This window comes from Raphanus sativus, chromosome 6, assembly GCF_000801105.2.
Source record: "Raphanus sativus cultivar WK10039 chromosome 6, ASM80110v3, whole genome shotgun sequence".
NCBI lineage: Eukaryota > Viridiplantae > Streptophyta > Magnoliopsida > Brassicales > Brassicaceae > Raphanus > Raphanus sativus.
Window position 1 is genome coordinate 43,141,429 of NC_079516.1, and position 26,464 is coordinate 43,167,892.

At 33.2% G+C, this 26,464-nt stretch overlaps 5 protein-coding genes and 2 long non-coding RNA genes across 9 annotated transcripts; 1 reads left to right on the forward strand and 6 right to left on the reverse strand.

Moving 5' to 3' along the window:
- Positions 1–425: 425 nt before the first annotated feature.
- Positions 426–3,182, forward strand: LOC108811330 (casein kinase II subunit alpha). The gene is made up of 10 exons (XM_018583375.2): positions 426–817; positions 1,148–1,277; positions 1,372–1,566; positions 1,678–1,835; positions 2,084–2,174; positions 2,302–2,367; positions 2,481–2,563; positions 2,656–2,719; positions 2,808–2,876; positions 2,952–3,182. The coding sequence occupies exons 1-10, from the start codon at positions 468–470 to the stop codon at positions 3,009–3,011; spliced, it is 1,266 nt and encodes a 421-aa protein (XP_018438877.1). The 5' UTR covers positions 426–467; the 3' UTR covers positions 3,012–3,182.
- Positions 3,183–4,412: 1,230 nt separating this feature from the next.
- Positions 4,413–5,054, reverse strand: LOC108808567 (PLAT domain-containing protein 3-like). The gene is made up of 2 exons (XM_018580691.2): positions 4,989–5,054; positions 4,413–4,865 (listed from the first exon to the last, which is right to left on the reverse strand). Exons 1-2 carry the CDS (start codon positions 5,052–5,054, stop codon positions 4,413–4,415), a joined length of 519 nt encoding a protein of 172 aa, XP_018436193.2.
- Positions 5,055–7,533: 2,479 nt separating this feature from the next.
- Positions 7,534–8,713, reverse strand: LOC108811337 (uncharacterized). Its single transcript, XR_001943279.2, has 2 exons — positions 8,436–8,713; positions 7,534–7,751 (listed from the first exon to the last, which is right to left on the reverse strand). It is a non-coding gene; the product is annotated as an uncharacterized LOC108811337 (long non-coding RNA).
- A 433-nt stretch (positions 8,714–9,146) lies between these two features.
- On the reverse strand, positions 9,147–10,336 carry LOC130496537 (PLAT domain-containing protein 2-like). Its single transcript, XM_056988656.1, has 3 exons — positions 10,145–10,336; positions 9,755–10,070; positions 9,147–9,631 (listed from the first exon to the last, which is right to left on the reverse strand). The coding sequence occupies exons 2-3, from the start codon at positions 9,869–9,871 to the stop codon at positions 9,209–9,211; spliced, it is 540 nt and encodes a 179-aa protein (XP_056844636.1). The 5' UTR covers positions 9,872–10,070; positions 10,145–10,336; the 3' UTR covers positions 9,147–9,208.
- A 797-nt stretch (positions 10,337–11,133) lies between these two features.
- On the reverse strand, positions 11,134–11,912 carry LOC130496431 (PLAT domain-containing protein 3-like). The gene is made up of 2 exons (XM_056988496.1): positions 11,806–11,912; positions 11,134–11,682 (listed from the first exon to the last, which is right to left on the reverse strand). The coding sequence occupies exons 1-2, from the start codon at positions 11,869–11,871 to the stop codon at positions 11,257–11,259; spliced, it is 492 nt and encodes a 163-aa protein (XP_056844476.1). The 5' UTR covers positions 11,872–11,912; the 3' UTR covers positions 11,134–11,256.
- A 4,955-nt stretch (positions 11,913–16,867) lies between these two features.
- Positions 16,868–18,479, reverse strand: LOC108811333 (chaperone protein dnaJ 3-like). The gene is made up of 4 exons (XM_018583379.2): positions 17,899–18,479; positions 17,449–17,769; positions 17,173–17,348; positions 16,868–17,085 (listed from the first exon to the last, which is right to left on the reverse strand). Exons 2-4 carry the CDS (start codon positions 17,709–17,711, stop codon positions 16,928–16,930), a joined length of 597 nt encoding a protein of 198 aa, XP_018438881.1. The 5' UTR covers positions 17,712–17,769; positions 17,899–18,479; the 3' UTR covers positions 16,868–16,927.
- A 1,658-nt stretch (positions 18,480–20,137) lies between these two features.
- Positions 20,138–26,274, reverse strand: LOC108808571 (uncharacterized). Of its 3 annotated transcripts, none has more exons than XR_008935204.1 (4): positions 25,290–26,274; positions 24,219–25,164; positions 20,568–21,295; positions 20,138–20,417 (listed from the first exon to the last, which is right to left on the reverse strand). It is a non-coding gene; the product is annotated as an uncharacterized LOC108808571 (long non-coding RNA). The 3 variants fall into 3 exon arrangements; XR_008935205.1 differs by having other exon boundaries at positions 20,568–21,178; positions 25,290–26,272; XR_008935203.1 differs by having other exon boundaries at positions 20,568–21,207; positions 25,290–26,270.
- Between the last annotated feature and the right edge of the window lie 190 nt (positions 26,275–26,464).

Here is a 26,464-nt window from a genome sequence, read left to right on the forward strand (position 1 = left end):
CTTCATATAATAGAACCACCGACTTTTATGTAATATTTTCAATATATCTTAGTATAATTTGGATACATGTTAAGAATGTTAAGAATTGAAATCATGTTTAACACAAGACCTTTTGAAAGTTTTGAATGTTTCGGGTTTTATAGGATATCCATTTAAATTCGGGTTTGGTTCGAATAGTACACATAACTCGAAATACCATAAAACAATATTCATTTGGTATCTATATTGTATTCAGATCGATTCAGATTCAGTTCGGGTTTCTGGGTTCGGTTTATTTGCATAGCTTTATCTAAAGAATATTACTCTAATAAAACGATTTACAAAGAGAACCAAACGCCACCGTTACATGCCAGCAAAGCAAAGACAAGAAGAAGAAGAAAAACGAAGACAGAAAAGCAGTTCGTTACCATCTCTTTCAATTAGTCTAAAATTATTTAGAGCTTTTTTATTACTTAAATAAATGCTAAATGGCCTTTAGGCCTTACGGATTCACAATCTCCTCCTCCCTTCGCAACGCTTCCGCCGCCAACGACCGCCTCTTCTCCTTCCTCTCCGTCCCTCCTCCTTCCTCCCCGGCCACGTGGCAGAACCTCCTCTTATCTCTCCGCGGATTCGCCTCTAGCGCCTCGCTCTACCGCCCCCAACAACAACAGCCTCGCGTGAAAGGTTTAGGTAAACCGGAAGAAACGATGGCGCAGAAGATCGGTAAATCTATCCGGCGCGCCGGTGAGCCGTCGAAGGCTAGGGTTTACGCCGACGTCAACGTCGTCAGGCCTAAGGAGTATTGGGACTACGAGTCCCTCGCTGTTCAATGGGGGTACGTATGAGTCTTCCTCTCCCTTCTTAACCTAATTATGTCGATTGTTGTGAGATTTGTTTGCGAACTGCTGGTTCTAGAATCAAGGTGGAACGTTGATTTATGGTTACATATGTGTGTTTTGAGGTTGCTTCCTTGATGATTTAGGGTTTACTTACTATTCCGAAGATATGTGTTGCGATTTAGGTAGCTTCGTTGATGATAATGATGACGTGGATTCAGGGTTGCTCTTCAGAAAATATGTTTTATTTTGAGTTTTTTTTATGGTGTGTGTGTTGCTATCTGGTTTATCAGTGTTTGAGGTATCTTCGTTGTTGATGGTGTGTGCAGTGTACAGGATGATTACGAGGTGGTGAGGAAAGTGGGAAGGGGAAAATACAGTGAGGTCTTTGAAGGCATCCATGCCACTGATGACGAGAAATGCGTTATCAAGATTTTGAAGCCTGTGAAGAAGAAGAAGGTTTTTGTAGAAAAGATTTCATGTCATGCGCAGGAGGAGGAAGTGTGAATTCTATCTCTAACATAAGTTTTTTTTTTGCTCCTCCTTGCTGCAGATTAAGAGAGAGGTAAAGATTCTGCAGAACCTCTGTGGTGGGCCGAACATTGTGAAGTTGCTTGACATTGTTAGAGATCAGCAGTCGAAGACGCCCAGCTTGGTATTTGAGCATGTGAACAATAAGGATTTTAAAGTCCTTTATCCAACTCTCTCGGACTATGATGTTAGATATTATATCTACGAACTTCTAAAAGTAAGCGATCAAGTTTCTTGAACCCTAGATTGGGTTTGCCTCTATAATATAATGATGTTCCTTGATGGCTCTGGCAAAAAAGTAACTCAGCATCCCATTCGTTTTGTGCAGGCGTTGGACTTCTGCCATTCGCGAGGAATCATGCACAGAGATGTGAAACCGCATAATGTCATGATTGATCACGAGCAACGGAAACTACGTTTAATTGACTGGGGTTTGGCGGAATTCTACCATCCTGGGAAAGAATACAATGTCCGTGTTGCTTCAAGGTAGTAGTCCCTTTTGTTGCTAATCTTTCTCTCATCTCCAGGATTCTCTTTCTTGTAATTGTTAACTAGCGGTTTCTGTTCATTGAGGTTTTAGCTGAAATAAGTATTATAGTTTGGATGTATAGAAGATTGCATGCATCGAGATATTAGAAGTTGCAGCATACTATTATTAATTATCTTTGCTGATGTATAGGTCTAGGCGCTTGCTTTCAAATTTTTTTTTTCTCTCACTTCATATCTATGAGCAGATATTTCAAAGGTCCAGAGCTGCTGGTTGATTTGCAGGACTATGACTATTCCTTAGACTTGTGGAGTCTCGGGTGCATGTTTGCTGGAATGGTGAGCGTTTTAAGCTATAACTAGTTTAACGGTTGGCTCTGTATTGATAATAAGTTAGTCAGTGCTGATTTTTTTTAACCATTATTATATACTCCATTGTAGTATTTGATGCTGAAATTTGATGCAGATATTCCGCAAGGAGCCCTTCTTTTATGGTCATGACAACTATGATCAATTGGTCAAAATTGCAAAGGTAACATCGCGTCCCTTTATCACTGAACAGAGATGGCAGTCCTCCAAGTTATAGCTACCAATAAAAATATGATTCTGTAATGGTACGATAATATCTGCTTATAATCATGGCAGGTACTTGGCACAGATGAACTCAACACCTACCTGAACAGATACCGCATAGAGTTGGACCCTAATCTTGCGTCCCTCGTTGGGAGGTATCTCCGGATTGATAGTTCTTGAAAAGCTTTCAGTGTTCCATTGTTTTAAGAAGCTTTGAACGATGCACTCTTGTTTTTTTGATATATAGACATAGCCGGAAGCCGTGGTCGAAGTTCATCAACTCTGAAAACCAGCACTTAGCAGTTCCTGAGGTACATATTATTTAAGAAACCCTTCACTGGTTTTACGGATGAAGATTACCCAGTCAGTTAATTTCCCTTTAATTTTGTCTTAAAATAGGCTGTTGATTTTGTGGACAAATTGCTGAAATATGATCACCAAGAAAGGCCAACTGCTAAAGAAGCAATGGTAATCAACAGTTTCTTCACCTTATTTTGATAAAATTATAGATTTGATTTGAGAATATGTCGATTTTTTTTCCAGGCACATCCGTACTTCCACCCGATTAGAAATGCTGAAAGTAGTCGCACCCTTCGTGGCTAAATGATCCTGAAACATTTGCTGGTTCACTATTTGATTTTCACGTCTTTACGGATTCTATTGGTTTAAAATCGATTGGCCATGTTTCTTTCTCTCGATTGTGTATTGTTGTGGGGTTTTTCTCAGTGTCTCTTTTAAATATTTTATAATATAAAATTTAACATTCTTTTGACACATCAGATGGCCTACAGAAATGGTCGAGATTTCTTGGCTTTTGATAGAAAAGTTGGTTGTTATGAATATTATGTACTTTTTTTTTAGATTTTTAAGGTTTCTAAACAATGGTGCAAAAACTTTAAACACCAACTAAAATGATATGGAAGAAATAATTAAGAAATTCATGACTTTCTAATAGTTGATGCTGGCTTAATACCTCAATGAGGATGCCGGTCAATAATGTTTACGCCTTGATAATTAGTACAAAAATTAGTATGTTGATTGGTACTATCTCAATCTTTGGCTAGTTCTATTTATATGCTCTTTGAGTTCATTATGTCACCTATTGGTGATTACTTTTCGATTTATTTAGCTTTCCTAAAAGCTTGTTGTTTGAACTTTGCCTTTATGGCTTAAAACTAAACAGTGTTAAAAAAAAGTTTGGGATGGAAACATGTAATTCCTCTAATCCCAAAACCCCAGGTTACTAATTAAATTTATAGTGATTAGTGTTTTTCAACTAATAAAATACTATCCGTATTATTTTAAGTAGTGTTTAGGAATTTTGTTTTGTTTCATAATATGTGGTGTTTTCATTATTCAAAATAAAATTTAATGTCGTACAAAATTTGTAACCAAATTACTACATTTTTTTTATTGGCTGAACTTATTTTATTATTGATACTTTTATTTAATCAAGAGAAACTGTATTAAATTTTGAATTTTCTTAATATTTGTGCAAAACCTTAAACACCAACTAAAATGATACATAGGAAATAATTAAGATAATCATCTGACTTTCTAATAGTTGATGATGGCTTAATACCTCATACTTCCTTTAATCCTTTGTATCGCCATTAATCACTTCGAGTGGTTTTCAAGGTTTTTCCATGTAGATTAAGAAAACATAAACTTTTATACAATTTATCTCAGTTATTTAAAATTGTTACTAAATAAAACATGTGTAACCAGTAAAAAAATAGACAGTATTTTGTAATTGGTCACAAAATTTAAATGTTATTAAATTATATCTAGAATAGTGAGAATATCAATTATTTTGTAATAAAATAGTTTATTTAAATGTCACTTATAGTGATACGAAGGGAGTAATAAATATATCTTGTCTTTTTATTTTCTAAGGATTTCGACTCTCACCATTAAACTAGTATCATAACTAAACATTGAAAGTTGAACTTGTCAAAACTCAGATACATCAACAAGCAGATGTATTGTTGATGTATATATATTTCATAGATTCATTGATTCAAGCGATTGAATAGGCCCGTCTTGATTACAGAAGGGGAGTGAGTTGTTACGTTCGGCAGATAGCTGATACGGTAGCTCACTGAGGGCAAGCCATTGCTCCACAGTGAATTGTTGATTGTCGATAGTAGTTCCAGTCTTCTTGCTCGTCGTTACTTTCACGTACTCAGCATACCAGCCGGGCTTGTGGCCAGAGCCGTCAGAGAATAATTTCATAAAACATACTGGGTTGGGAAGACACCGCTCCGTCCCATTGAAAGTATCCAGATCACCGTTCTCGAAATAGTCTAGACCTGGCGTTGTCCCACCCCAACTCACTAGGTCATTAATTTCGATATACCTTCCGTCTTTGTCGGCGAACATAACCCCTATGATTGAATCTGTGCCGGAATTTTTTCTCGTTCCGGTTTGGATACTTATTTTGTATTGGCAGTCTTCCTGCAAAATCAAGAAAAATTATAACCCGATCGAGAAACAAAATTTATCACCCAATAGTTTAAACAAATTTCGCTAGATAAAAAGAAAAGTCATTATTTAGATGACGAGATTTGGGGGACATACCGCAGATGCAACGATGGAGATGGTGGCGATGAGGACGGAGAGGAAGATAACGTCTTGACGAGTCATTGTTAGTGATTTGAATGTGAGAAATAGAGATCTGATATGTCCTAACTATTTATAGAGTTGAAGACTTTGAGATTTCTTTCTATTGGTATAGATTAAGGATTATCAGTTAAGTTATACTTATCTAAGATATTGATAAGTTAGAGTCGTCCTTATCTTGTAGAGATTCTCTATTAATCTCTTCCATAAATACACATCATGTGATCAATGAAATACACAAGTTATTTTATATGGTATCAGAGCACTTCTGATCCTAACCAAAATCTTTGTTCTTTTTTTTTTCTAAAGGCTGTGACTCCATGATTGGATTCTTGAGGCTCTGAAAGGTAAGAAAATGTATAGTGATTAGTGTTTTTCAACTAATAAATTATTACTCTATCCGTATTATTTTAAGTGGTGTTTAGGAATTTTATTTTGTTTCATAATATGTGGTGTTTTCATTATACTTTAATTTAATCATGAGAAATTTTATTTATTGGTTGAACTTATTTTATTTATTGATACCTTCATTTAATCAAGAGAAATTTTATAAAATTTTGAATTTTCTTAATATTTGTGCAATAACTATTTAAATGATATAGAGAAAATAATTAAGAAGTTCATCTGACTTTCTAATAGTTGATGCTCGATTAATATCTCATATTTCTTTCTTATCACTATAAGTGATTTTTAAGGTTTTTTCACGTAGTTCAAAAAAACATAAACTTTTATACAATTTATCTTGGTTATTTAAAAATTTCATTAAATGAAACATGTGCAATCAATAAAAGAAATATAAAGTATTTTGTAATTGGTCACAAAATTTAAAAGTTATTAAATTATATCTAGAATAATGAGAATATCGATTATTTTGTAACAAAATAGTTTATTTAAATGCCACTTATAGTGACACTGAGAGAGTAATAAATATATCTTGTTTTTTTATTTTCTAATGATTTCGACTTTCACCATTAAATTGGTATCATAATTAAACATTGAAATTTGAATTTGTCAAAACTCAGATACATCAACAAGCAGGTGTCTATATTAATACCTCGAAAACAGTATTATAGTAATTTGTTTAAATCTCACATGCAACAAAAAAATTATTCCATTAGATATTTTATATTATTGCTATGCATGGTAAAAACACACAAAACGACATTTTTATTAGGGAGAAATTAACATTCAGAGTCACTTTATGACTTTTAATATCACAATAGGTCATTTCTTACTGCTAAGACACTTTTATCAATTCCTTCCCTTCTTTTCTAACTATTCCTGTAACCAAATATAACTAGTAGGACCCACCACCTACTCTTCTATTTATTTCACCAAAATCTCTACACATTTAATTTATCTTCTTCATCTTTGATTTAAATCCTAAAACTTGAATGGATTTTTTCCACCGAACTAACATCACGGCCGTCATACCCCATGTGTATGTCTTCATCATTAGCCATGAAAGCATCACCACCAAACTTTCTCCTTTGCAAAAACTCGACTACGTCTCCTTCTTTTGATTCAAAACCACATCAAATCTCAATCTGTGACCATGAAGCTTCTTCCTCGACACAAATTCACTAGGGTGGTCGTCGGGAGTTATCGTCGCTTCAGTCTTCAAGCCACAGAAGAAAGCTCGAGTAGCAATGGTGATTTGTGTTTCTTTTGCACTTTTGGTCCTCCAAGTTTTTAATTGTTCTCAATTTGACGCCAAACTTTCAAAATTGCATATAAATCCTCGTGAATTAAACCCAAATTTCTAAGTATGCATTCCAGCCCTTTCTTATATTAACAAGCTTGAATAACTCTATACACACAAAAAAGTATAAACTACAATGTACAGACGGATAAGAATGACTTTGTACAACCAAACACGATTAAAACATGTGCAAAGTGTACAATTTCAGTGAAACTGGTGCATGAGTTATTGGCTAGGAAGCTTGTGACAAAGAAGAGGTACGAACTGTGGACAATGTTCAGTGTGATATTGAAGAGGTATGAACTGTGGCCAGCTTATGTACGCATGTACAATTACAAAGTCGTGTACACCTAAATGTATTTGTCCCTGGGTACACTAGATCGTATATCCACGTGTACACTGGTTACTAAACATATATACATGTACATAAGTAGCTAAATATTTTTGATCGGTCACATGTGCATCGTGTACATATACTTTTTTTTTTGATAACTTTGGTATCTGGGCAGCCACATTCCTAACTATCCTCCGAAAGGGATCCAGCGCCCCAACGGAAGGGATGTTAAATCCGTTGTGGCCAAGGTTCGAACCCGGGTGGCAGACAGTACAGCTGTACCTTTTTTACCACCAAGCTACGAGCAGTTGGTTGTGTACATATACTTGCTCTTTCCAATGTCTATCATGCGCAAGAAATTATAAGATTTATAGAATCAAAACTTTTTAATGTTCAATAATTCAAAGCTCTGACTTCACTTATATAGTTTTATATTTTTGTAGCTTTGTTTGTCAACACATACCAAGTCACAAACGATTGAATTTTTTTGATAAGAGTAGTTCTCTGCTTTGATAAGTCAACATGTACGCATAATTTGGACTGTCACATGTACACATAATTTTGACTGTCCACATGTACACTAATTCACAAAAGCTTTTGCATATTGTCCACCAGATGTACATCGGTGTACAAAAGGACGTACATACTTTATTCCTTACATATTGCCCACCCTTGTGAATACTTCCTGTGAAATAAAGCAAAAAAAAAGTGTGTACGAACTGGTTGAAGAAGTGCAAAGAGATAAATGAATTAATTCTCTGATATTGCCAATGCTTGGGATGTGTCAACAAACAAATATAACACCAACATTCTAGCTTTATGTCATAGATGTAATAACTGTGATTATATGACAAAACAACTCACTTCAATTTTTTTCACTCATAAAAGAGTTTTAAAAAAAATCAATTTTAACTCGAGAAGAAGAAAAGGATATCAATACAAACTGAAACAAGGAACTAAAGTCAAACATGCCGCTACATTGACACAATCATATATCTCACGTTTCTCTGAAATAGCATAGTCAATGTTATAAACTTCTTAAAAAGCTTAAGTTCTAGAGTTAAGAGAGAAGAATACATAAAATTTCAAGTTCTCATCTTTTGGAGTCTCAAGCCAATATTTTGCAGTTACATTTAAAATGATGTAATCCAATTTCTGAACTGCCAGTAAATTAACCTGCAAATTAACTTATAACAATGAAATTGTATTTCCCAAACTCTGTTTCCAACAAAATAAGCACTTTCCTTCCAAAAGAAATTGTATTTATGGAGAATCTAAATTTTCTATACTAAATTCACCCATAGAAACCCAGAGGAAAAAAATAAACCTTAGAAAAACCATAAGAAAGACACGACAGTGAAATAAATACCTTTAAAGATGATCGATTAGCAAGGGTTATGATCCATGAGAATCTCACGGTATGCCGAAGCTGACTGAGCCGGAGTATCCCCCGTAGATTTTAGCAGCAATCATGACTTTTACGAAGTAACAGATCTAAATGGGAGGAGAGACCATTTTTGTGGGGTTTAATGGATTCTGCAAGACTCTGATTAAAAAAAGATCATACTCCCTCTGTTTTTTAAAGATACATATTCTAGACTTTTCACATATATTAAGAAATCACATTAAAAATGCATTGATTTTTGTGAATAATAATTTTCTATACTCTTTAACCAATAAAAATACAATAAACACAATTAATTTTCTTGAAGTTAACAGATTTTCATTAAATAATACATTGAAAAAATAAAAAATGTATCTTTTTAAAACAAATTTTTTTCCTAGAACATGGATCTTTAAAAAACAGAGGGAGTATAAGATAAAGATGTGTGGTGGTCGGTGAGGGAGATTATTGGACCGTGGTCAGGATGAACAAAAGAATAAAGGAAAAAAAAAGAGAAAGCTTTAATTGCTTTGAGATCTAATGAAGAAGAGATAAGAAAAATATGATCCACCAATAATAATAAGTGATTAGGTTTAGTTAGTAAACCTAACTAGAAAGAGGAAAAAGTTAGAGAAAGTGTCTATGTATAAGAAAGTGATTCATAGTGTAATTCATAACTATAAAAGTGATCCATGGTGTAATTTTTTCTTTATTTTATTTGAAATACATATCGCCATTAATCGTTCACAAGATATATTTCATGGATTCATTGATTCAAGCGATTGAGTCACAGAAGGGCAGTCGTCTCGTGCGGCATATAGCTGATACGGTTTCTCACTGAGGGCAAGCCATTGCTTCACAGTGAACTGATGAGTGCTCGGAGTTCCAATCTTGCTCATCTCTACTTTCACGTACTCAACATACCAGCCGGGCTTGTTGCCGGAGCCGTCAGTTGATAGTCTCATAAAACATATTGGGTTGGGAAGACACCGCCCCGTCACATTGAAAACATCCAGATTACCGTTCTCGAAATAGTCTCGATCTCTAGTCTCACCCCAACTCGCTAGGTCCTTAAATTCGATGTACACGACTTTTTCGGCGAATATAACTCCTATGATCGAATCTGTGCCGGAGTTTTTTCTCGTTCCGGTTTGGACATATATTGTGTATTGGCATCTTTCCTGCAAAATCAAGAAAAATTATAACCCAATCGAGAAACGAAGTTTATAGCCTAATAGTTTAAACATACTTCCTTAGATAAAAAGAAAAGTCATTATTTAGATGACGAGATTTGGGGGACATACTGTGGATGCAACGATGGAGATGGTGGCAATGAGGACGGAGAGGAAAATAACGTCTTGAGGAGCCATCATTAGTGATTTGAATGTGAGAAATAGAAACATATCAACAGTTTCTGTCATACATACTGAGACACAACACAAGGTTTGGATGTAACCAGAGAAGAGAGCTCATATCTTACATTGGAAAAGATGTTTTGCCAAAATTTCGCTAGGCATAAACTCAGCAACAAGAAGTCTCTCTTCACCTTCATAGCAACATCCAAGCAGATTTGCCATCCTATATTTCCTTTAACTGCCCAACAGCTTTAGCGTCCTCCTCCTATCGAAAAAATAAACCAAAGATTCAAGAACCAGGATTGCATAAAGGTAAGAGCTTTAACCCAAGATGTATACCAGAAACTGACGAGAATCAGGCCAAGCTTTCCTATTAAACCTCCTGACAGCAATACGCTTTGGTTATCAAGTTTTTCTTTGTACACAACACTGGGAGCTTTCTCTCCATGCTTTGATACTTTATTCTCTGTAACAAAACCTGAAATAGCGTTCCTTAGCGTCTTGATGGAGAATTCACGAAACTGAGGCAGATCATTACCTTCACCTATCCTATCATCACCACCTGAGAGAAAAATCCAAATCCACGATTTAACAACAACAACAAAAGGGTCAAAAATCAAATAAAGTTATCAGTTACACCTAAGGCTGTGACTCCATGATTGGATTCTTGAGGCTCTGAAAGGTAACAAAATGTACATAGCTTGGAAACCTCACAACATTTCAAGTGTTTCAGAAACCATAAACCCCTAAAACTGCCGTTATATCAAATCGACCCAAAAACCACAGGTTACTAAAGTAATTAAACTTACAGTGATTAGTGTTTTTCAAACTTATAAATTATTACTCCATCCGTATCATTTTAATTGGTGTTTAGAAATTTTATTTTGTTTTATAATATGTGGTGTTTTCATTAATCAATATAAAATTGAATGTCATATAAAATTTGTGACCAAAATACTATATTTTTTATTTATTGGTTGAACTTATTTTATTTATTGGTACTTTTATTTAATCAAGAGATATTTTATAAAATTTTGAATTTTCTTAATATTTGTACAATAACCAACTAAAATGATACTGAGGAAATAATTAAGAAATACATCTGACTTTCTAATAGTTGATGCTGCCTTAATACCTCATACTTCTTCTTTATCACTATAAGTGATTTTCAAGGTTTTTCCATATAGATTAAGAAAACATAAAATTTTATACAATTTATCTTGGTGATTTGAAAATTTCATTAAATGAAACATGTGCAACCAATACAAAAATATACAGTATTTTATAATTTGCCACAAAATTTAAATGTTATTAAATTATATTTAGAATAGTGAGAATATCGATTATTGCCACGTGGGCTTTATTCAACTTACATATGGCAAAAACACACAGGGCAACATTTTTATTTTATTTGAAATACATATCGCCATTAATCGTTCACAAGATATATTTTATGGATTCATTGATTCAAGCGATTGAATCCCAGAAGGGCAGTCGTCTCGTTTGGCAAATATCTTATACGGTTCCTCACTGAGGGCAAGCCATTGCTGCACAGTGAACTGATGAGTGCTCCAAGTTCCAATCTTGCTCATCGTTACATTCACGTACTCAGGATACCAGCCGGGCTTGTTGCCGGAATTGTCAGAGAATAGTGTCATAAAGCATACTGGGTTGGGAACACACTCCGCCGTCCCATTGAAAGTATCCAGATCACCATTCTCGAAATAGTCTAGACCTGGCGTAGTCCCACCCCAACTCACTAGGTCCATAATTTGGATGTGCACGTCTTTGTCGCCCAATAAAACCCCTATTTTCGAATCTGTGCCAGAATTTTTTCTCGTTCCGGTTTGGATACTTATTGTATATTGGCAGTCTTCCTGCAAAATCAAGAAAAATTATAACCCGATCGAGAAACAAAATTTATCGCTTAATAGTTTAAACAAATTTCGCTAGATAAAAAGAAAAGTCATTATTTAGATAAATAGATTTGGGGGACATACCGCAGATGCAACGATGGTGATGGCGGCGATGAGGACGGAGAGAAAGATAACGTCTTGACGAGCCATCGTTAGTGATTTGGATGTGAGAAATAGAGATCTTATCTGTACAACTATTTATAGAGTTGAAGACTTTGAGATTTCTTTCTATTGGTTATATATAAGGATTATCAGTTAAGTTGTACTTATCTAAGATATTGATAAGTTAGAGTCGTCCTTATCTTGTAGAGATACTCTACTAATCTCTTCTATTAAATACACACATGTGATTAATGAAATACACAAGTTAACATAAACTCTATATGGTATCAAGGCACTTCTGATTCTATTCTTTTCTTAAACTTAAAATTTGTATTCTCTCTTCTACGATGTCTACAGAGTCTTCTATGACAGCTGAATCAACCATTTTTTCAATATCGTAAAAAGCACTCTCATCTCTCTCAACATGTCCAACATCACAAAGCTTACTGCAACAAATTTCATAACATGGGTCTTGCAAGTTCGCGCTCTTCTAGAAGCACACGAGTTGCATTGCTTCATTGATGAAGCAGATCAAACACCTTCTACTATCACGACAATAACTGAACCAAATCCTAGCTTGTTGCTTGGAATCATCAAGACAAGATGCTTTACAGTGCATTACTTGGATCACTGTCTTTAGCTGTTTAACCTATTGTAGTAAAGAGCTACTAACACTCGTGAAGTCTGGCAAATTCTCTATCGAACCTACGGCAAACCAACAAGAGGGCACATCAAGCAATTGAAACAACAAATCAAAATCCACCAACGGAAGCAAGTCAATCAATGAGTACATGCCTATCATCATTGATAAAGTTGACAAACTGGCTCTTCTTGGAGCAGTGTATGATCATGAAGATCTTCTGGACATCATCACTGATGGACTAGGAGATGATTACCGTGAAGTTATCGACATGGTTAATGGTTGTGACACTCCAATTACCATTTATGAACTTCATGAGAGACTGATTGTTCGAGAGCACACGCTGAACATCACCAATCCTATTAATCTCTCTGTTCCAGTAACAACAATACATCACAAGCTCGTCCTCACCAAAGTCAAAGCTACTCTGCTCCTCGTGGTGGTTATCAAGGATCCTCTCGTGGCGGTTACAGACAACAACGTCCGTATCTAGGAAAGTGTCAGATTTTTTGCATTTGATTTCAAGTTTTATGTCATATTTGCAAAACTCCTCTTGTTATCCACGATTTACACACAAATAGCATTTTCTTCATCTATCTTATTAAAACAGAAACATTCTGATGGACCTAACATTTATTTTGTAAGTTTTTAAATTAAATACACTTTTATACTTTATAGTTAAACATACATTAAATCACTAATATTTCTTTCTTTATACTACTATCCATGTTTCCAAACAATATACTTATTTCTTTATACTACTATCAATGTTTCCAAACAATATATTTTTATACTACTATCAATGTTTCCAAATAATACAATAAGTAATCTTAGTTATTTTATATCTATTATTTTCTCTTTAAAATTTTGTAGAAACGTCATAATTTCATAAATTGTCAAATAATGAACTTTAAAATTTGGATTATAAGATTACAAATTATGAAACTATTACAATTTAAATCCAATTAGATTACATATCGGTCATCCATCAGTTCAATCGGTTAGTTTCGGGTTTTAGTGATTTTTTAATATGAATATTTTGAAAACATAAATTGAATTGTCAGATCTCCGGATTAACCGGTATTGTCACAATCGGGTTGAATTTAAAAACAAAATATTTGAAGTAAAAATATTTTAAATACACACTCTTTAAAATTACCAAAATATTTGTTAAGTTATTAGTGAAATTTTTCATCGTAAGATATTCCGCGCTTCAAAAGCGCGGGTCAAAATATAGTTTCGTGGTGTTTTGTGACTTTTTAAATTGGTCACAATCTTTTTATATTTATGTTGTGACTATAGCTGAGGTTTGTACTATTGTTAATATTCAACATGAAACTAAAATTATTTTTATAGTGTACATTTGTTTTCATAGATTAAATATGTAATTCTATATTTATTTTAACCAACTAGCGAGTAATAAATAAACAATACAAACATTAAAAAAAACAATAGAAACGAACCAACGCGTGTTGGCCTAGTGGTAAAGAAACTCCGGCTGGAGTGCCCGCCTTGGGTTCGATCCACGTTGGCCACGAGAGCATTTACATGGGCTTCTCTCGCCTTCCAGATCACTTCGCGTAACCAGGGGCCTTTAAGTGGAAGCTTAAAAATCCTGTAATGGCATGGGCATAAGCCCGGTGGGTTAGTCGATCACGCTTAGTGGTCGGATACTGGATTATCAAAAAAAAAAAAACAATAGAAACGAAACATAAAGGAAAAGAACAAAGAACAACATAATCGGAATGAAAAACTATATTTGTTCATCTATACTATTAAAACACAAGATTTTTTTTTTGAGATGTCTACTTGTTTCAACACTATTTATCATTCTTTGTCACTGAGTTATTCATAAGCTACTAGATTCTTTCTCCGTGCTACGCGCGGAAAAGTGCATTGATTGTTTATTTTTCGATAATATATGTCAATGTTTGTGTTTGGAATAAGGGTGTTGTATTTGTCAAAGCAATGAAAAAGTCGATGAATTATTTAAGGGTGCTCAATCCGGTAAATCTTTTCAATTTAAAACTGGAGGTAACTATTTCAAAAAAAAAAATCTTTGTAATGTAATTTTTATATTCAAAAGTTTCTTTTCTATTGATTTTTTAAAAATAATTGTTACAAATTTATTATTTTAATTTTTGGCCAAATTTCTAATTCGATATTAATAAGTTAGTTAAATAATCTTTTTCTTCGGGTAAGTAAATACTGAAATTGAAAATCATTCAATTATATTTTTAAATTAAAAAATTATTTTGATATTCTTATATTTTAGAAGATTAATAATATTATATTGATATATAAATATTTAATAAATTTTATTAAATTATTGATCTATAGTTTAGCAACAGTCGATACCAATGATCTCGGGACTCTTGAAATAATCTGGTTTAGTGTCCAAGTCGAGTTTAAAATGTTGACAGTGCGTAAATGGTTTTACTATTTTCTTTATTTTAATAGTGTTTTACTTTCTTATATTTATTAATTCTTATATATATATATATATATATATTTTAGCAATATTTTACATGATTTGCTGCAGCATTTGATTTTGTGATTTCTAGGTTTGTTATTTGAGCGAGGAGAATAACTTGGGTTGTTATGGCTTGTAAACGAATAAACCAGAACATTAAAAACCTATTCTAATATTTACAAATTATTCAAAATATTTTCTATTGATGGATCATATAAACAACCAATTTCTAAGTCTTGTTTATTTCTTTAAGTTCAGAGGTGTTTATTGGTATCATATAAACAACCAAATTTTTATGGTCTTTTTTATTTTTAGCTTAATCTGAAAATTCCAGACTCTGTCAATGATTTAATGATTTGTTGTTTTTATTTTGTGGTTATTTGGAATTGATTAGTTAATAAAGAGTTCAGGTTACACAGAGAATGAGGATCCCATAGATTAGGGTTAAATCAAGGTGATACACCCTTATCCTAAACACAACTCTTTTCACCAAAATGGAAAGCCCGAAGGCATATATGTTTGCAGCTGACCCTGATTATAAACAAAGTGATATATTTCCATTTTCCTCATAACACTGGCATATTTGCTAAGGAATAGTAATGTGACTACATGAATGATAAACAAAGCTTCAGTACGTCTGCGAGAGTTAAGAAGAACTTCATAAGTAATTTCTTACTGCATCATGGAAATAGCTGGCTTTTGATATAATCTTCTGGAAAAATTATCTTGCCTAGCAAAAAAATGATGAGTACCAGAGTTTGAGACTTAAAGTAAGAAAGCTACAAAAGATCAAAAAATAGATCATATACTTCATTTGTTTCCTATGCTAGTTACTACAAATACAATATCTACATAAATTCCTATTCTTTTGGCTAAAACTACAGTAGACATATATAACTCTCCTCTGAAATTAATGCTATATCAATACAATACTAATCGAAACTTATTATGATGGGTAACTGAGATTTAAGACAAACAATAGAAGCAATCTCAAAACCATTTCGAAAATAATCCTAAGTTCAAGCATTGAGATCGAAACCAAGATATTAATAAACACATTCTTAAGAGATCTTACGGGTGGTGTAAATGTAAATGTTTGGGAATGAAAAAGTACAAAGCTGTCTGGTGCGATCAGACAGCCTGTCTCATCAAAGAGGCCATGAATGTCGGTACATCAAAGAGGCCATGAATCATTCTCAGATCAAGATTTTCCGTGATTTTGAGATTTGAAACTGATTTTGTATTAAACTAAAGATCATGTGCATTGATTAGATTGTGGGAGTTTTGATTTATTCCGGAAAACCTCTGGAAACTCTAGTCAGCCCCACGTACACCTATCACTCCTTGAACTTACTACAAACAGATTCTCCCATACCCACTACATAAGTCAACAAAACATAAAACATACTACATATGCAAAAGGCAAATGACCTTTCCCCAGATCCCTAAAGGAGCCCGTGTCAAAGAACCATAGACTGTGAAAAATCGTAAATGAACAACATTAAAATTAAAACAGAACACATGGGTTTGTCTTTCAGCAACTTGATAACATGCCACTACTCGTATCTAACTTAACTTCACTCTTAAGAACTAAAAGACTTAAAACACATAAATACTACCAAAACAATGTAGATTTGAAAAAAAAAAAAAGATTAGTGAACCAGTAGATAGTAATACCGAAATGGTTCTAATCCTGCAAAAACAGAGTCTAGAAAGGAAAGTAACAATGCATAGTCTTTAATAAAACCAAAAATCAGAGATAATAAATTTAAGCCACAATTGCACTGTTAGACTTCTGCTGACTCAACAACATCAGAACTCTTCTTCACCTTCTCATCGGCAGATTTCCCCTTTCCATCTTCAGCTTCCTCATCCAAGTTGCCATCCAAGATGCCTTCAGGGTCCAGAGCCTCAGGGCGCAGTACCTTGGTGACAGTGAAAGACATGAGAAAGAAACATGAGATCATCCAAGCCAAAGCAATATTACAACCTTAAAACGTTGAAAACCAAACTGAAGATACAAATGATTTGGTCTGGTCAGGGCTTAGCGAGTCCGGGAAATCCACCGTGAAGTGGATGTAGAGCTTACCCTTCATGAATGGCCTCTGGTATATCGGCATCCCTTCATCGCTTATTGCCTTGTATGAATCTACCAAAACACATCAAGATGAGTAATCATCACGTTTGGGTGGTAAAAGTAGAAGCAATGAATAATCATGAATGAATAGATAGATACCAGGTTTAACGACGTCCCCGGGATAAGATTTGATGAGAAGATTTCTGCCATCCAAGTGGGTGAGGACGAAGGAAAAGCCACATAGAGCTTCGGTGAGAGAGAGAGTGTGTGTTCTACAAAGAGGTCTTCTCCTTTTCTCTTGAACTTTGGGTGCTCTTTCTGCTGAATGACAAACACTATATCTCCGGTTACGGTGTCAGGTTATAAAAAAAAACCCACCAGATGAAAACATTACAATATAAAAGTGAGAAAAAATGAAAGTTTAAGACAACAGACCCGTTGCACTTGGAGCAGGGAGTGTTTCTAGAAAGAGAGAGCTTCTTGGTAGTACCAAGGTAGAGATCCTCAAGGGAAACCTTCAAAAGATGAACAACATCTTCACCACGCCTCTGCATCCTCCCTCCTCCTCTGCTGCTACCACCTCCAACCTCCAAAGGGGCTGCCACCGCCAACGAAGGATGAGAAGATATCAAAAGGATCATGCCCACCTCCTCCACCACCCATTCCTTCCTTGAGTGCATCCTCTCCGTACTCATCATATATCTCTCTCTTCTCTGGGTCGCTCAGAACTTCATACGCCTGTGCTAGCTCTTTGAACTGCACCAATCAATCAACATCACAATTCACATAATCGGACCAATTTCAGATCGGATCTAAATCGATCGAAGAAAATTCACAATCAAGCTAATAACAGATCGAATCCAGGTGAAAAGGGATCATCTTTACCTTCTCAGGATCTCCACCCTTGTCGGGATGGTTCTTGATTGCTGCTTAGGATCTCCACCCTTGTCGGGATGGTTCTTGATTCCACATTAATAAAATCTAAATGGTTTTCCCACAACACCGGCGACAGCGTTGGCGGAGGAGTCACCAGTTATGTCTCTTTTTGGCCTAGCTACGACAGAGGAATCGGCGGTTTCAGAGGAACGATTCACAGGCTCACCGGCGGAGTTGATCAACTTCGCGGAGGTAAGATCGCCGGAACCAAAGGTCTTGCTGTTGGAATTCATCGTTCTTGAGATTTTTGAGAGTATTGAATCCTTTCGATATAAATAGGAGGAGACACAGGAAGGCAAAACGAACCCATTAAAAAGAATTCATGGCGCAGAGATGGATTAACGGGGTGGTGGCGATGAAACTATTTCCGTTGAGAAATCCAATCGCCAATTTCTCCACTCTCGTCCAAGAAAACCAGGAAGCCAAGGTGACAGTGTCAAAACATTCTAATGTGATTGGTTGAGTTAAATTGATGACGTGGACATGATATATGTGGTTCTTATTCTCCTTTTAGGCCTCGATTGGTACAACTGATGAAGAAACAGTAGCAATATGCTGTAGAAGCAGTATGTTGCAGAAGTTGTATGCTCTTACTAAATTTTTTAATAAGATGATTGGTCGAGCAAAAGCAGTATAAAATTTTAATTTTTTATAAAGTTAGTATATAATATATTTATTTTAAATATATATATATATTAAATTATAATATATATTAATAATATTTTTGTTACTAAAAATAATGAATCTCAATTAATAACATAAATTAAATTAATTTTAAATGTGATATATTATTATTAATAGAAATAAATATATATATTTTTTTAAATATACATTTTTGGATATAAAATAATTTTGAATATTATTAAAATAAATAAAATATAAATTTATTTTTGGATATAAATAATTTGAATATTATAAAAAATATCATTATATATATCTTTTTATTTTATATATTAATATATAAAAGAGATATAATTAATTTATTTTATTTACTAATTTCAAAATTATGTTTATATCGAAAATTTTATTTAAAAAGAAAATTTACAATTAAAATATCTATTTTTAAAAATAATATTTTCATTTAAATATAATATAATTTATATAATTAAATTATATTTTAAATGTGAAATACTATTTTTTAAAAAAATATTTCTATTCTAAATTTATTTTATAAATCAAAATTTTATTTTCTGGATAGAAAAATAATTTTATGATATTGTTAAATCAAATAAATGAACTAATTATATTTATTTCTTAAATTTATAAATTATAAATGTAAATGCTCTTCAAAAAGCTTCATATGAAGCATTTGCTAGAGAGCATTAGCATTTAGTAAATGCTTTTCTAAATGATTTTCTAACAAATGTCGATTAGATAATGTGGAGTATAATGCTAATGCTATCAGTTTATTCCAAGTTGATTTTCCTTTTCTTACGGTTTCAGTTTGATGCGTTTTAGAAAAAAAGCTACTGTATATAGATGGCGAAGTCTGCGAAAAGGAACAGCCACACTCGATGTTTTCTTCTAGGCTGTCATGTTCGAAGGCGAATCAATCAAAGCCCTCAATCAAGACGAAGGAGGAGATTGATGTCAGTAAAAAAGCCAGCAACGTAACTGGGTATATACTTCTTAGTCTGAATTAGTTTTCTTGGAAACCCTAGATTTGATTTGCTAAGATCAATTACTAAGCTTTATTCACAGTTAATTGGTATCTTTCCCTTCAAAACGAGCTCAAAGTTTAAGCTTTATATGTTTCCACAATGACTTTACATTCAATAGTTTCTTTGTCTTTCCAAATTGATATGTTTACCAAACGTTAGTACTAATGGATACCTTTTTTCATTTGACTCAAATATTTTGAAGAAGAGAAGCAGTAAGCCTTTTGTCTGAATCTGTTGAATTTGGCTAAGTTTAATCGTATTTGTTTGAGTCTTGGAAACTTTAAAAGGCTTTATCACATTGGTGCTTTTGCCTGTTATCTGACCCTGAGGAGAAGAATTTCTGTGGAGGGTCCTTTTGCACTTTTTATTCTCCATCATATTTCCCTTTCTCAGCTTATGTATTTCCAGCTTAGAAATAAAATTGTTCTTGCTTTGAAATTATTTATTGTACTAGTATTATCTCCCGTGCTATGCACGGGCATTATTATTTTTAGTTTATAATGAAATTGAATATATTTTGAGATATTGTTTACAATGGAAAAATGTTATTTTCAATGTTTTATGTTTAATCTTTTTCCAAAACCAGAAAAAAAAATCATTACATATGAAAAATAAGATTGCAGGAAAGCATAGTTCTTGCATGAGTACAGTTAAAATACTAACCTTGATTTTGAAGATAGTTGACATTAGCATATATTGTAGTATTTTCCTTCATTTATGTTTTCTTTTATTTTCTTCCTAATACTCTTATATATTTATATACATATATAATTTTTCATTGTTATACTTGGAGTTCTTTTTTTCTACCTACAAATAAAAAATAGAAAGTAATTAGAAGAATAAATTAATATTTTGATCTGAAATTAAACAAAAATAATATCAGAACATTTCTATAAATTATAAACACATAAAAAGTTGATCAAAACAATAAACATACACAAAGTAAGAAAATCTTACTATCAAGTCAGATCTTGATCTTTTTGTTTTCTCTAGCCATGAATCTTTTTGCTTTCTCTAGTCCCTGAATTTCTTACTTGATGGTTCAACTTAGACTCCATTTGTGCCTTTTATCTCTACGTTTTCTCCTCTCTATTTTCTTGTGGTGGTTTGCATTATAGGGGCTTTGTACGTGTGTTTAAAATTCTCTGCAATCTAAATTAATTTAATAAAAAATATGTTGTTTAATATGCGTCCAAACGGCCTATTTTAAAAAATATTAGCTTACATGTTCGGCCGTGCCGATTCCAGAGACTCCTCCAAGATATAGAAAGTAAACCACTGTGAGAAGCAAAACACTCTTAAAAAAAGAAAAAAAAACACTAACGTTTTCAGTTATAGCTTTAGCATTTGCAGTCACTAAAAATTACTCAAAAAACTTACTTTAGCGAGAAGAGAGTGAGTGAAGACTTTGCTATCAGCGGTATTATAGACTTTGCTATTGGCGGTAAAGCTCTCTAAGCTGCTCACTTCTCTCAAGACCCAACTGGTCAGCTTTGACTTTCGTTGCTTGAACCGTGTCTTCCTCGTCTTAATGTCTTCATTGTAGTTATCCATCTTCCCATTTATTCCTTTTTTTAGCCCACAGCATACAGATAAACTGACCATTCATGGTGACGTTAAAATAAATAAACTGACCATGGGCACATCACTTATAGCTTCACCCCAATAGTGTTCTCTCTTTTTATCTAAAAGATAAGGCAGTTTTTAGGATCGTGGGATCATGGGCTTTGAGAAATATTATGAATTTTTATTTATATTGAAAAGTAGAAAACACGAAACAGTTTATTGCATTTAAATGTTTTTGAAATTTATTTTTTCTTTAATTTATCCAGCATATTCCATGTGTCAAAATCTGATTGGCAAGATGACTTGTGCTTTAGTATATAGGGATGTGCATTGTTCTCTTTTGTTGATAAACTCATTATTATTTGATATGCAATTTACTTGCACCTGTTCCATATTGCAGTGTTTCAGTGCCAATGGTCCTTATCAACAAAGCTTTGATTATGCAATATCCACAGTTGGTGACTTTTCTAACACTTCGGATACTGAAGATTTTCAACACCAAAGGTATCTCCTTCTGTCAATCCAAATTTATTATTACTCATTTTCCCTCAAAATTCTTATTATGAATGGGTCATGTTGTTTTCTTCTTTGGATTTTGTTAGCAACTGGCTAATTCATCGCTTATACATTGTGGCAGACAAATGGAACACAGTAGAACTAACGTAATCGTTTTGGCCTCCGAAAGTTGGCTTCTCAAACCACTATTTTTCATCTTTGGAAACAAAAGAACAACCTAATGCATAACCAGACCGCTATCCCGCCAGATTCGGTCTTTTATGCCATTGATAAAGAGATGAGAAATATTATTTCAGCAAGGAGAAGTAGAAAGTGTTTTCATTCTCTCATGGAGTTGTGGTTGAGATAATCTTTTTATCTTCTTTGTAGTGAGAAAATCCATGGTCCACTTTGTTTTTATCTTTTTTGCCAAGTGGTTCATCTTAGATCTTCCTTGTAAAATCTACTTTCATTATATGATATTTACATTTTAGCAACAAAAAAAAAAAATCGTTTGGCCACTTCCGAAAAGCTTCTCTGCGTTTCCATCTTATACAGTGCCAACATTGTATTTGTTCTTGCAAGGCTGATATGATTCAGTATTTCCTTACATATAGTCTTCTAAAAGACTCACTCATGTTGTTTATTGTTTTGATAGCCAATTGTATGTTTTGTAAACGGAATCCAACTGTGTGCCGTATATAATATATTCTTGAATTAGGACTGATCTACCTACGTATAAACTTTATACAGTATGTGCTACTAACAGCTGCAGGTTGTTTAGTTTCAGACTTGGAGATTTGGTAGAGAAAATATATATGGGATAAGTGATATTGGATAATTGACGTATATTAATCTATAACATTATACTCCACGACAAATCGATGCTATGAATATATATCCTATATATTAACATCTGCACTAACTGTTTGATCTATAACATTATTATGTGACAATCAAACATCATCTGAAATTTTGTTTTTAGAATGTGGATATACAATAAGACACAAGTATAGTATAATATATTCTATAAAATCAAAGCTAATTTATAGATATTTTCAGACCTATACAACAAACACATAAATAGAAATTTAGGATATCTAATAATTTAATTAAATTGAGTTTCAAATGATAATTATCTAAACTAATATTTTAAATTCAAAATATTATTGTTAACCCAATATCTCAACCAAATTAATATTGGATTCCATCGAGATATAAAAAATAATTAAAATAATATCCATGCATCAGAAACGAATTTAAAAATTATTCTCTAGAGGCCGAATTTCCAATTTACATACATTAAAAATCCATATAAATTAAAATTCGTAATCCCGAGATTTAGTTATGATTTTATATTCTTAAAATATATAAAATATTAATTAGAGTTTGATTTCTAAAGTTAGCTAAGAAAATTTGTTATAGTGTATTTTAATAATTTATCTTATTAAAGATTTACTTACGAATTTATTCTCAAAAATTGCCATTTATTATTTTTAAAATATATTACTAGATTTGCTTACAATTTTATGAAGATCCTAAATCATCTCTACACGTCATTTTTCTATACATACAACTATCTTCACCATCTATTTGGATCGCAAAAAGGCAATATCATTCATCTTATTTGTCGAAATCTAAAATAATATATATATATATATATATATATATATTAAAAATTACTAGCCTCTCCGATTTAAAACATTTTAGAACATGTTGGTGGATAACAATGAGGATAATAATTTTTTTTTCATTTCTAACATTCTAAAAATAATTTATTCAGTTTTATATAATATTAAAAGTATATGAGAATTTTATTCAATTTTTTAGAAATATTATCTTATTTTTGGTATTTTATCGGGTCACCATGTGTCGAGTCACATGCTAATGGCGGATTTTGGGATTTTACCAGGTCTTATCGGGCTTTTAATTAAATGGATTTTTTTTTTCATTTAACCTGAACTAGACTGTATATGGGTCATTGGGTTATCGATTCAACTGCGAGTGCGGATCGGGAATGAATGCCCTGAATAAAGCTAAAAATTATCGTTTTGATGATTATTTCTCCTATAATTTAAAATACTGAAGGAAAAAATTAATTTATTAAATAGAATTTTTTTCAAATTTTAAAAATTTAGCACACTTACAAAAAATAATTTAAATAAATCATATACACAAATTTAACAAACAACAATATACGATGGTATAAACTTCTTAAAAAGCTTAAGTTCTAGAGTTAAGAGAGAAGAATACATAAATTTCAAGTTCTCATCTTTTGGAATCTCAAGCCAATATTTTGCAGTTACATTTAAAATGATGTAATCCAATTGTTGAACTGCCAGTAAATTAACCGTCAAATTAACTTATAACAATGAAATTGTATTTCCCAAACTCTGTTTCCAACAAAATAAACAATTTCCTTCCAAGAGAAATTGTATTTATGGAGAATCTAAATTTTCTATACTAAATTCGCCTATAGAAACCCAGAGGAAAAAAATAAACCATACAAAAAAAACCATAAGAAAGACACGACAGTGAAATAAATACCTTTAAAGATGACCGGTAGCAAGGGTTATGATCCATGAGAATCTCACGGTATGCCGAAGCTGACTGAGCCGGAGTATCCACCGTAGATTTTAGCAGCAATCAGGACTTTTACGAAGGTAACAGATCTAAATGGAAGGAGAGACCATTTTGTCGGGTTTAATGGATTCTGCAAGACTCTGATTAAAAAAAGATCTATAAGATAAAGATGTTGTGTGGTGGTCGGTGAAGAAGATTATTTGACCGTGGTCAGGATGGACAAAAGAATAAAGGAAAAAAAAAAGAGAAAGCTTCGATTGCTTTGAGATTTAATGAAGAAGAAGAGATAAGAAAAATATGACCCACCAATAATAATAAGTGATTAGGTTTAGTTTGTAAACCTAACTAGAAAGAGGAAAAAGTTAGAGAAAGTGTATCTATATAAGAAAGTAACTCATAGTGTAATTCATAACTATAAAAGTGATCCATGGTGTAATTTTTTCTTTATTTTATTTGAAATACATATCGTCGTTCACAAGATATATTTCATGGATTCTTTGATTCAAGCGATTGAGTCACAGAAGGGCAGTCGTCTCGTGCGGCATATAGCTGATACGGTTTCTCACTGAGGGCAAGCCATTGCTTCACAATGAACTGATGAGTGCTCGTAGTTCCAATCTTGCTCATCTCTACTTTCACGTACTCAACATACCAGCCGGGCTTGTTGCCGGAGCCGTCAGTTGATAGTCTCATAAAACATATTGGGTTGGGAAGACACCGCCCCGTCACATTGAAAACATCCAGATTACCGTTCTCGAAATAGTCTCGATTTCTAGTCTCACCCCAACTCGCTAGGTCCTTAATTTCGATGTACACGACTTTTTTCGGCGAATATAACCCCTACGATCGAATCTGTGCCGGAGTTTTTTCTCGTTCCGGTTTGGACATATATTGTGTATAGGCATCTTTCCTGCAAAATCAAGAAACATTATAACCCAATCGAGAAACGAAGTTTATATAGCCTAATAGTTTAAACATACTTCGTTAGATAAAAAGAAAAGTCATTATTTAGATGACGAGATTTGGGGGACATACTGTGGATGCAACGATGGAGATGGTGGCAATGAGGACGGAGAGGAAAATAACGTCTTGAGGAGCCATCATTAGTGATTTGAATGTGAGAAATAGAGATCTGATCTGTCCAACTATTTATAGAGTTGAAGACTTTGAGATTTCTTTCTATTGGTATAGATAAAGATTATCAGTTAAGTTGTACTTAGAGTCGTCCTTATCTTGTAGAGATTCTCTACTAATCTCTTCTATAAATACACACATGTGATTAATGACATAGATAAGTTAACATAAACTCTATATTGTATCAAGGCACTTCTGATCCTAACTTAAATCCTCGTTCTTTTCTTTTCTTAAACTTAAAAATTTTCTTCTAAAATTCTCTCTTCTACGATGTCTACAGAGTCTTCTATGACAGCTGAATCAGCCCCTGTTTTCAATATCGTTAAAAGCACTCTCATCTCTCTCAACATGTTCAACATCACAAAGCTTACTGCAACAAATCTCTCTTCTGGAAGCACACGAGTTGCATTGCTTCATTGATGAAGCAGATCAAACACCTTCTTCTACTATCACGACAGAATCTATGGAGAGATGAGGTTCATAAGTTCCGTCGTTAAAGTTGGCTCTGTACGCGAATTCCTCAGAGCATGATATCAATGGAGACGGAGACGGATAGTATCCGTTAGATATCAGTAATCCAACGGTGATGCTTGTTAACTTGTGATCCACGCCTTTCCCAACCATTGGACTGTCTGTCAATTATAAAGGGGACCTTTTTGTTTCAGCCAATAGAAAATGAGTATAGAGATAGCTATCATTTGACGAGTTCTTCTTTGGCACTGTATCCGTCTGATCAACGGTTTAGATTGAAAACTGGCAATCCTTGCCTTCTTATTTCATTGGTCAGCGACAATTCACCTTTCTTAGTTATTTTTATCCCTTTTTAATGATCTTATATATGAATGATCTTGTTTGATGAAAAAATGAATGTTTTAAATATTTATATATAGAAACAATTGTTATATTTTGGATTTCTTATTATGATTTAGTTTCAGTAATTAGAAAATGTAAATTTACAGGTAAAGTTTATGATCAATTTAATGTTTGGAATTTTGAGTTTAGTGTTTATATTTAAAGGTTAAAGTTTGGATTTAAAAGTTTTTAAGTTTGAAGTCGAGTTTGAGGAATAGGGTTTA

Bases quoted from the DNA above. Each gene is read 5' to 3' on its own strand.
- LOC108808567 (XM_018580691.2), bottom strand. From the start codon at position 5,054: ATGACTCGTCAAGACGTTATCTTCCTCTCCGTCCTCATCGCCACCATC. The intron at 4,866-4,988 runs GTATGTCCCCCA...TTGATTTTGCAG, and splicing joins TCTCCATCGTTGCATCTGCG to GAAGACTGCCAATACAAAAT.
- LOC130496537 (XM_056988656.1), bottom strand. From the start codon at position 9,871: ATGACAGAAACTGTTGATATGTTTCTATTTCTCACATTCAAATCACTA. The intron at 9,632-9,754 runs GTATGTCCCCCA...TTGATTTTGCAG, and splicing joins TCTCCATCGTTGCATCCACA to GAAAGATGCCAATACACAAT.
- LOC108811330 (XM_018583375.2), top strand. From the start codon at position 468: ATGGCCTTTAGGCCTTACGGATTCACAATCTCCTCCTCCCTTCGCAAC. The intron at 1,836-2,083 runs GTAGTAGTCCCT...ATCTATGAGCAG, and splicing joins AATGTCCGTGTTGCTTCAAG to ATATTTCAAAGGTCCAGAGC. The intron at 2,368-2,480 runs GTAACATCGCGT...TAATCATGGCAG, and splicing joins AATTGGTCAAAATTGCAAAG to GTACTTGGCACAGATGAACT.
- LOC130496431 (XM_056988496.1), bottom strand. From the start codon at position 11,871: ATGGCTCGTCAAGACGTTATCTTTCTCTCCGTCCTCATCGCCGCCATC. The intron at 11,683-11,805 runs GTATGTCCCCCA...TTGATTTTGCAG, and splicing joins TCACCATCGTTGCATCTGCG to GAAGACTGCCAATATACAAT.
- LOC108811333 (XM_018583379.2), bottom strand. From the start codon at position 17,711: ATGATGAGTACGGAGAGGATGCACTCAAGGAAGGAATGGGTGGTGGAG. The intron at 17,349-17,448 runs GTCTGTTGTCTT...CCGGAGATATAG, and splicing joins CCCTGCTCCAAGTGCAACGG to TGTTTGTCATTCAGCAGAAA. The intron at 17,086-17,172 runs GTATCTATCTAT...GTGTTTTGGTAG, and splicing joins CGGGGACGTCGTTAAACCTG to ATTCATACAAGGCAATAAGC.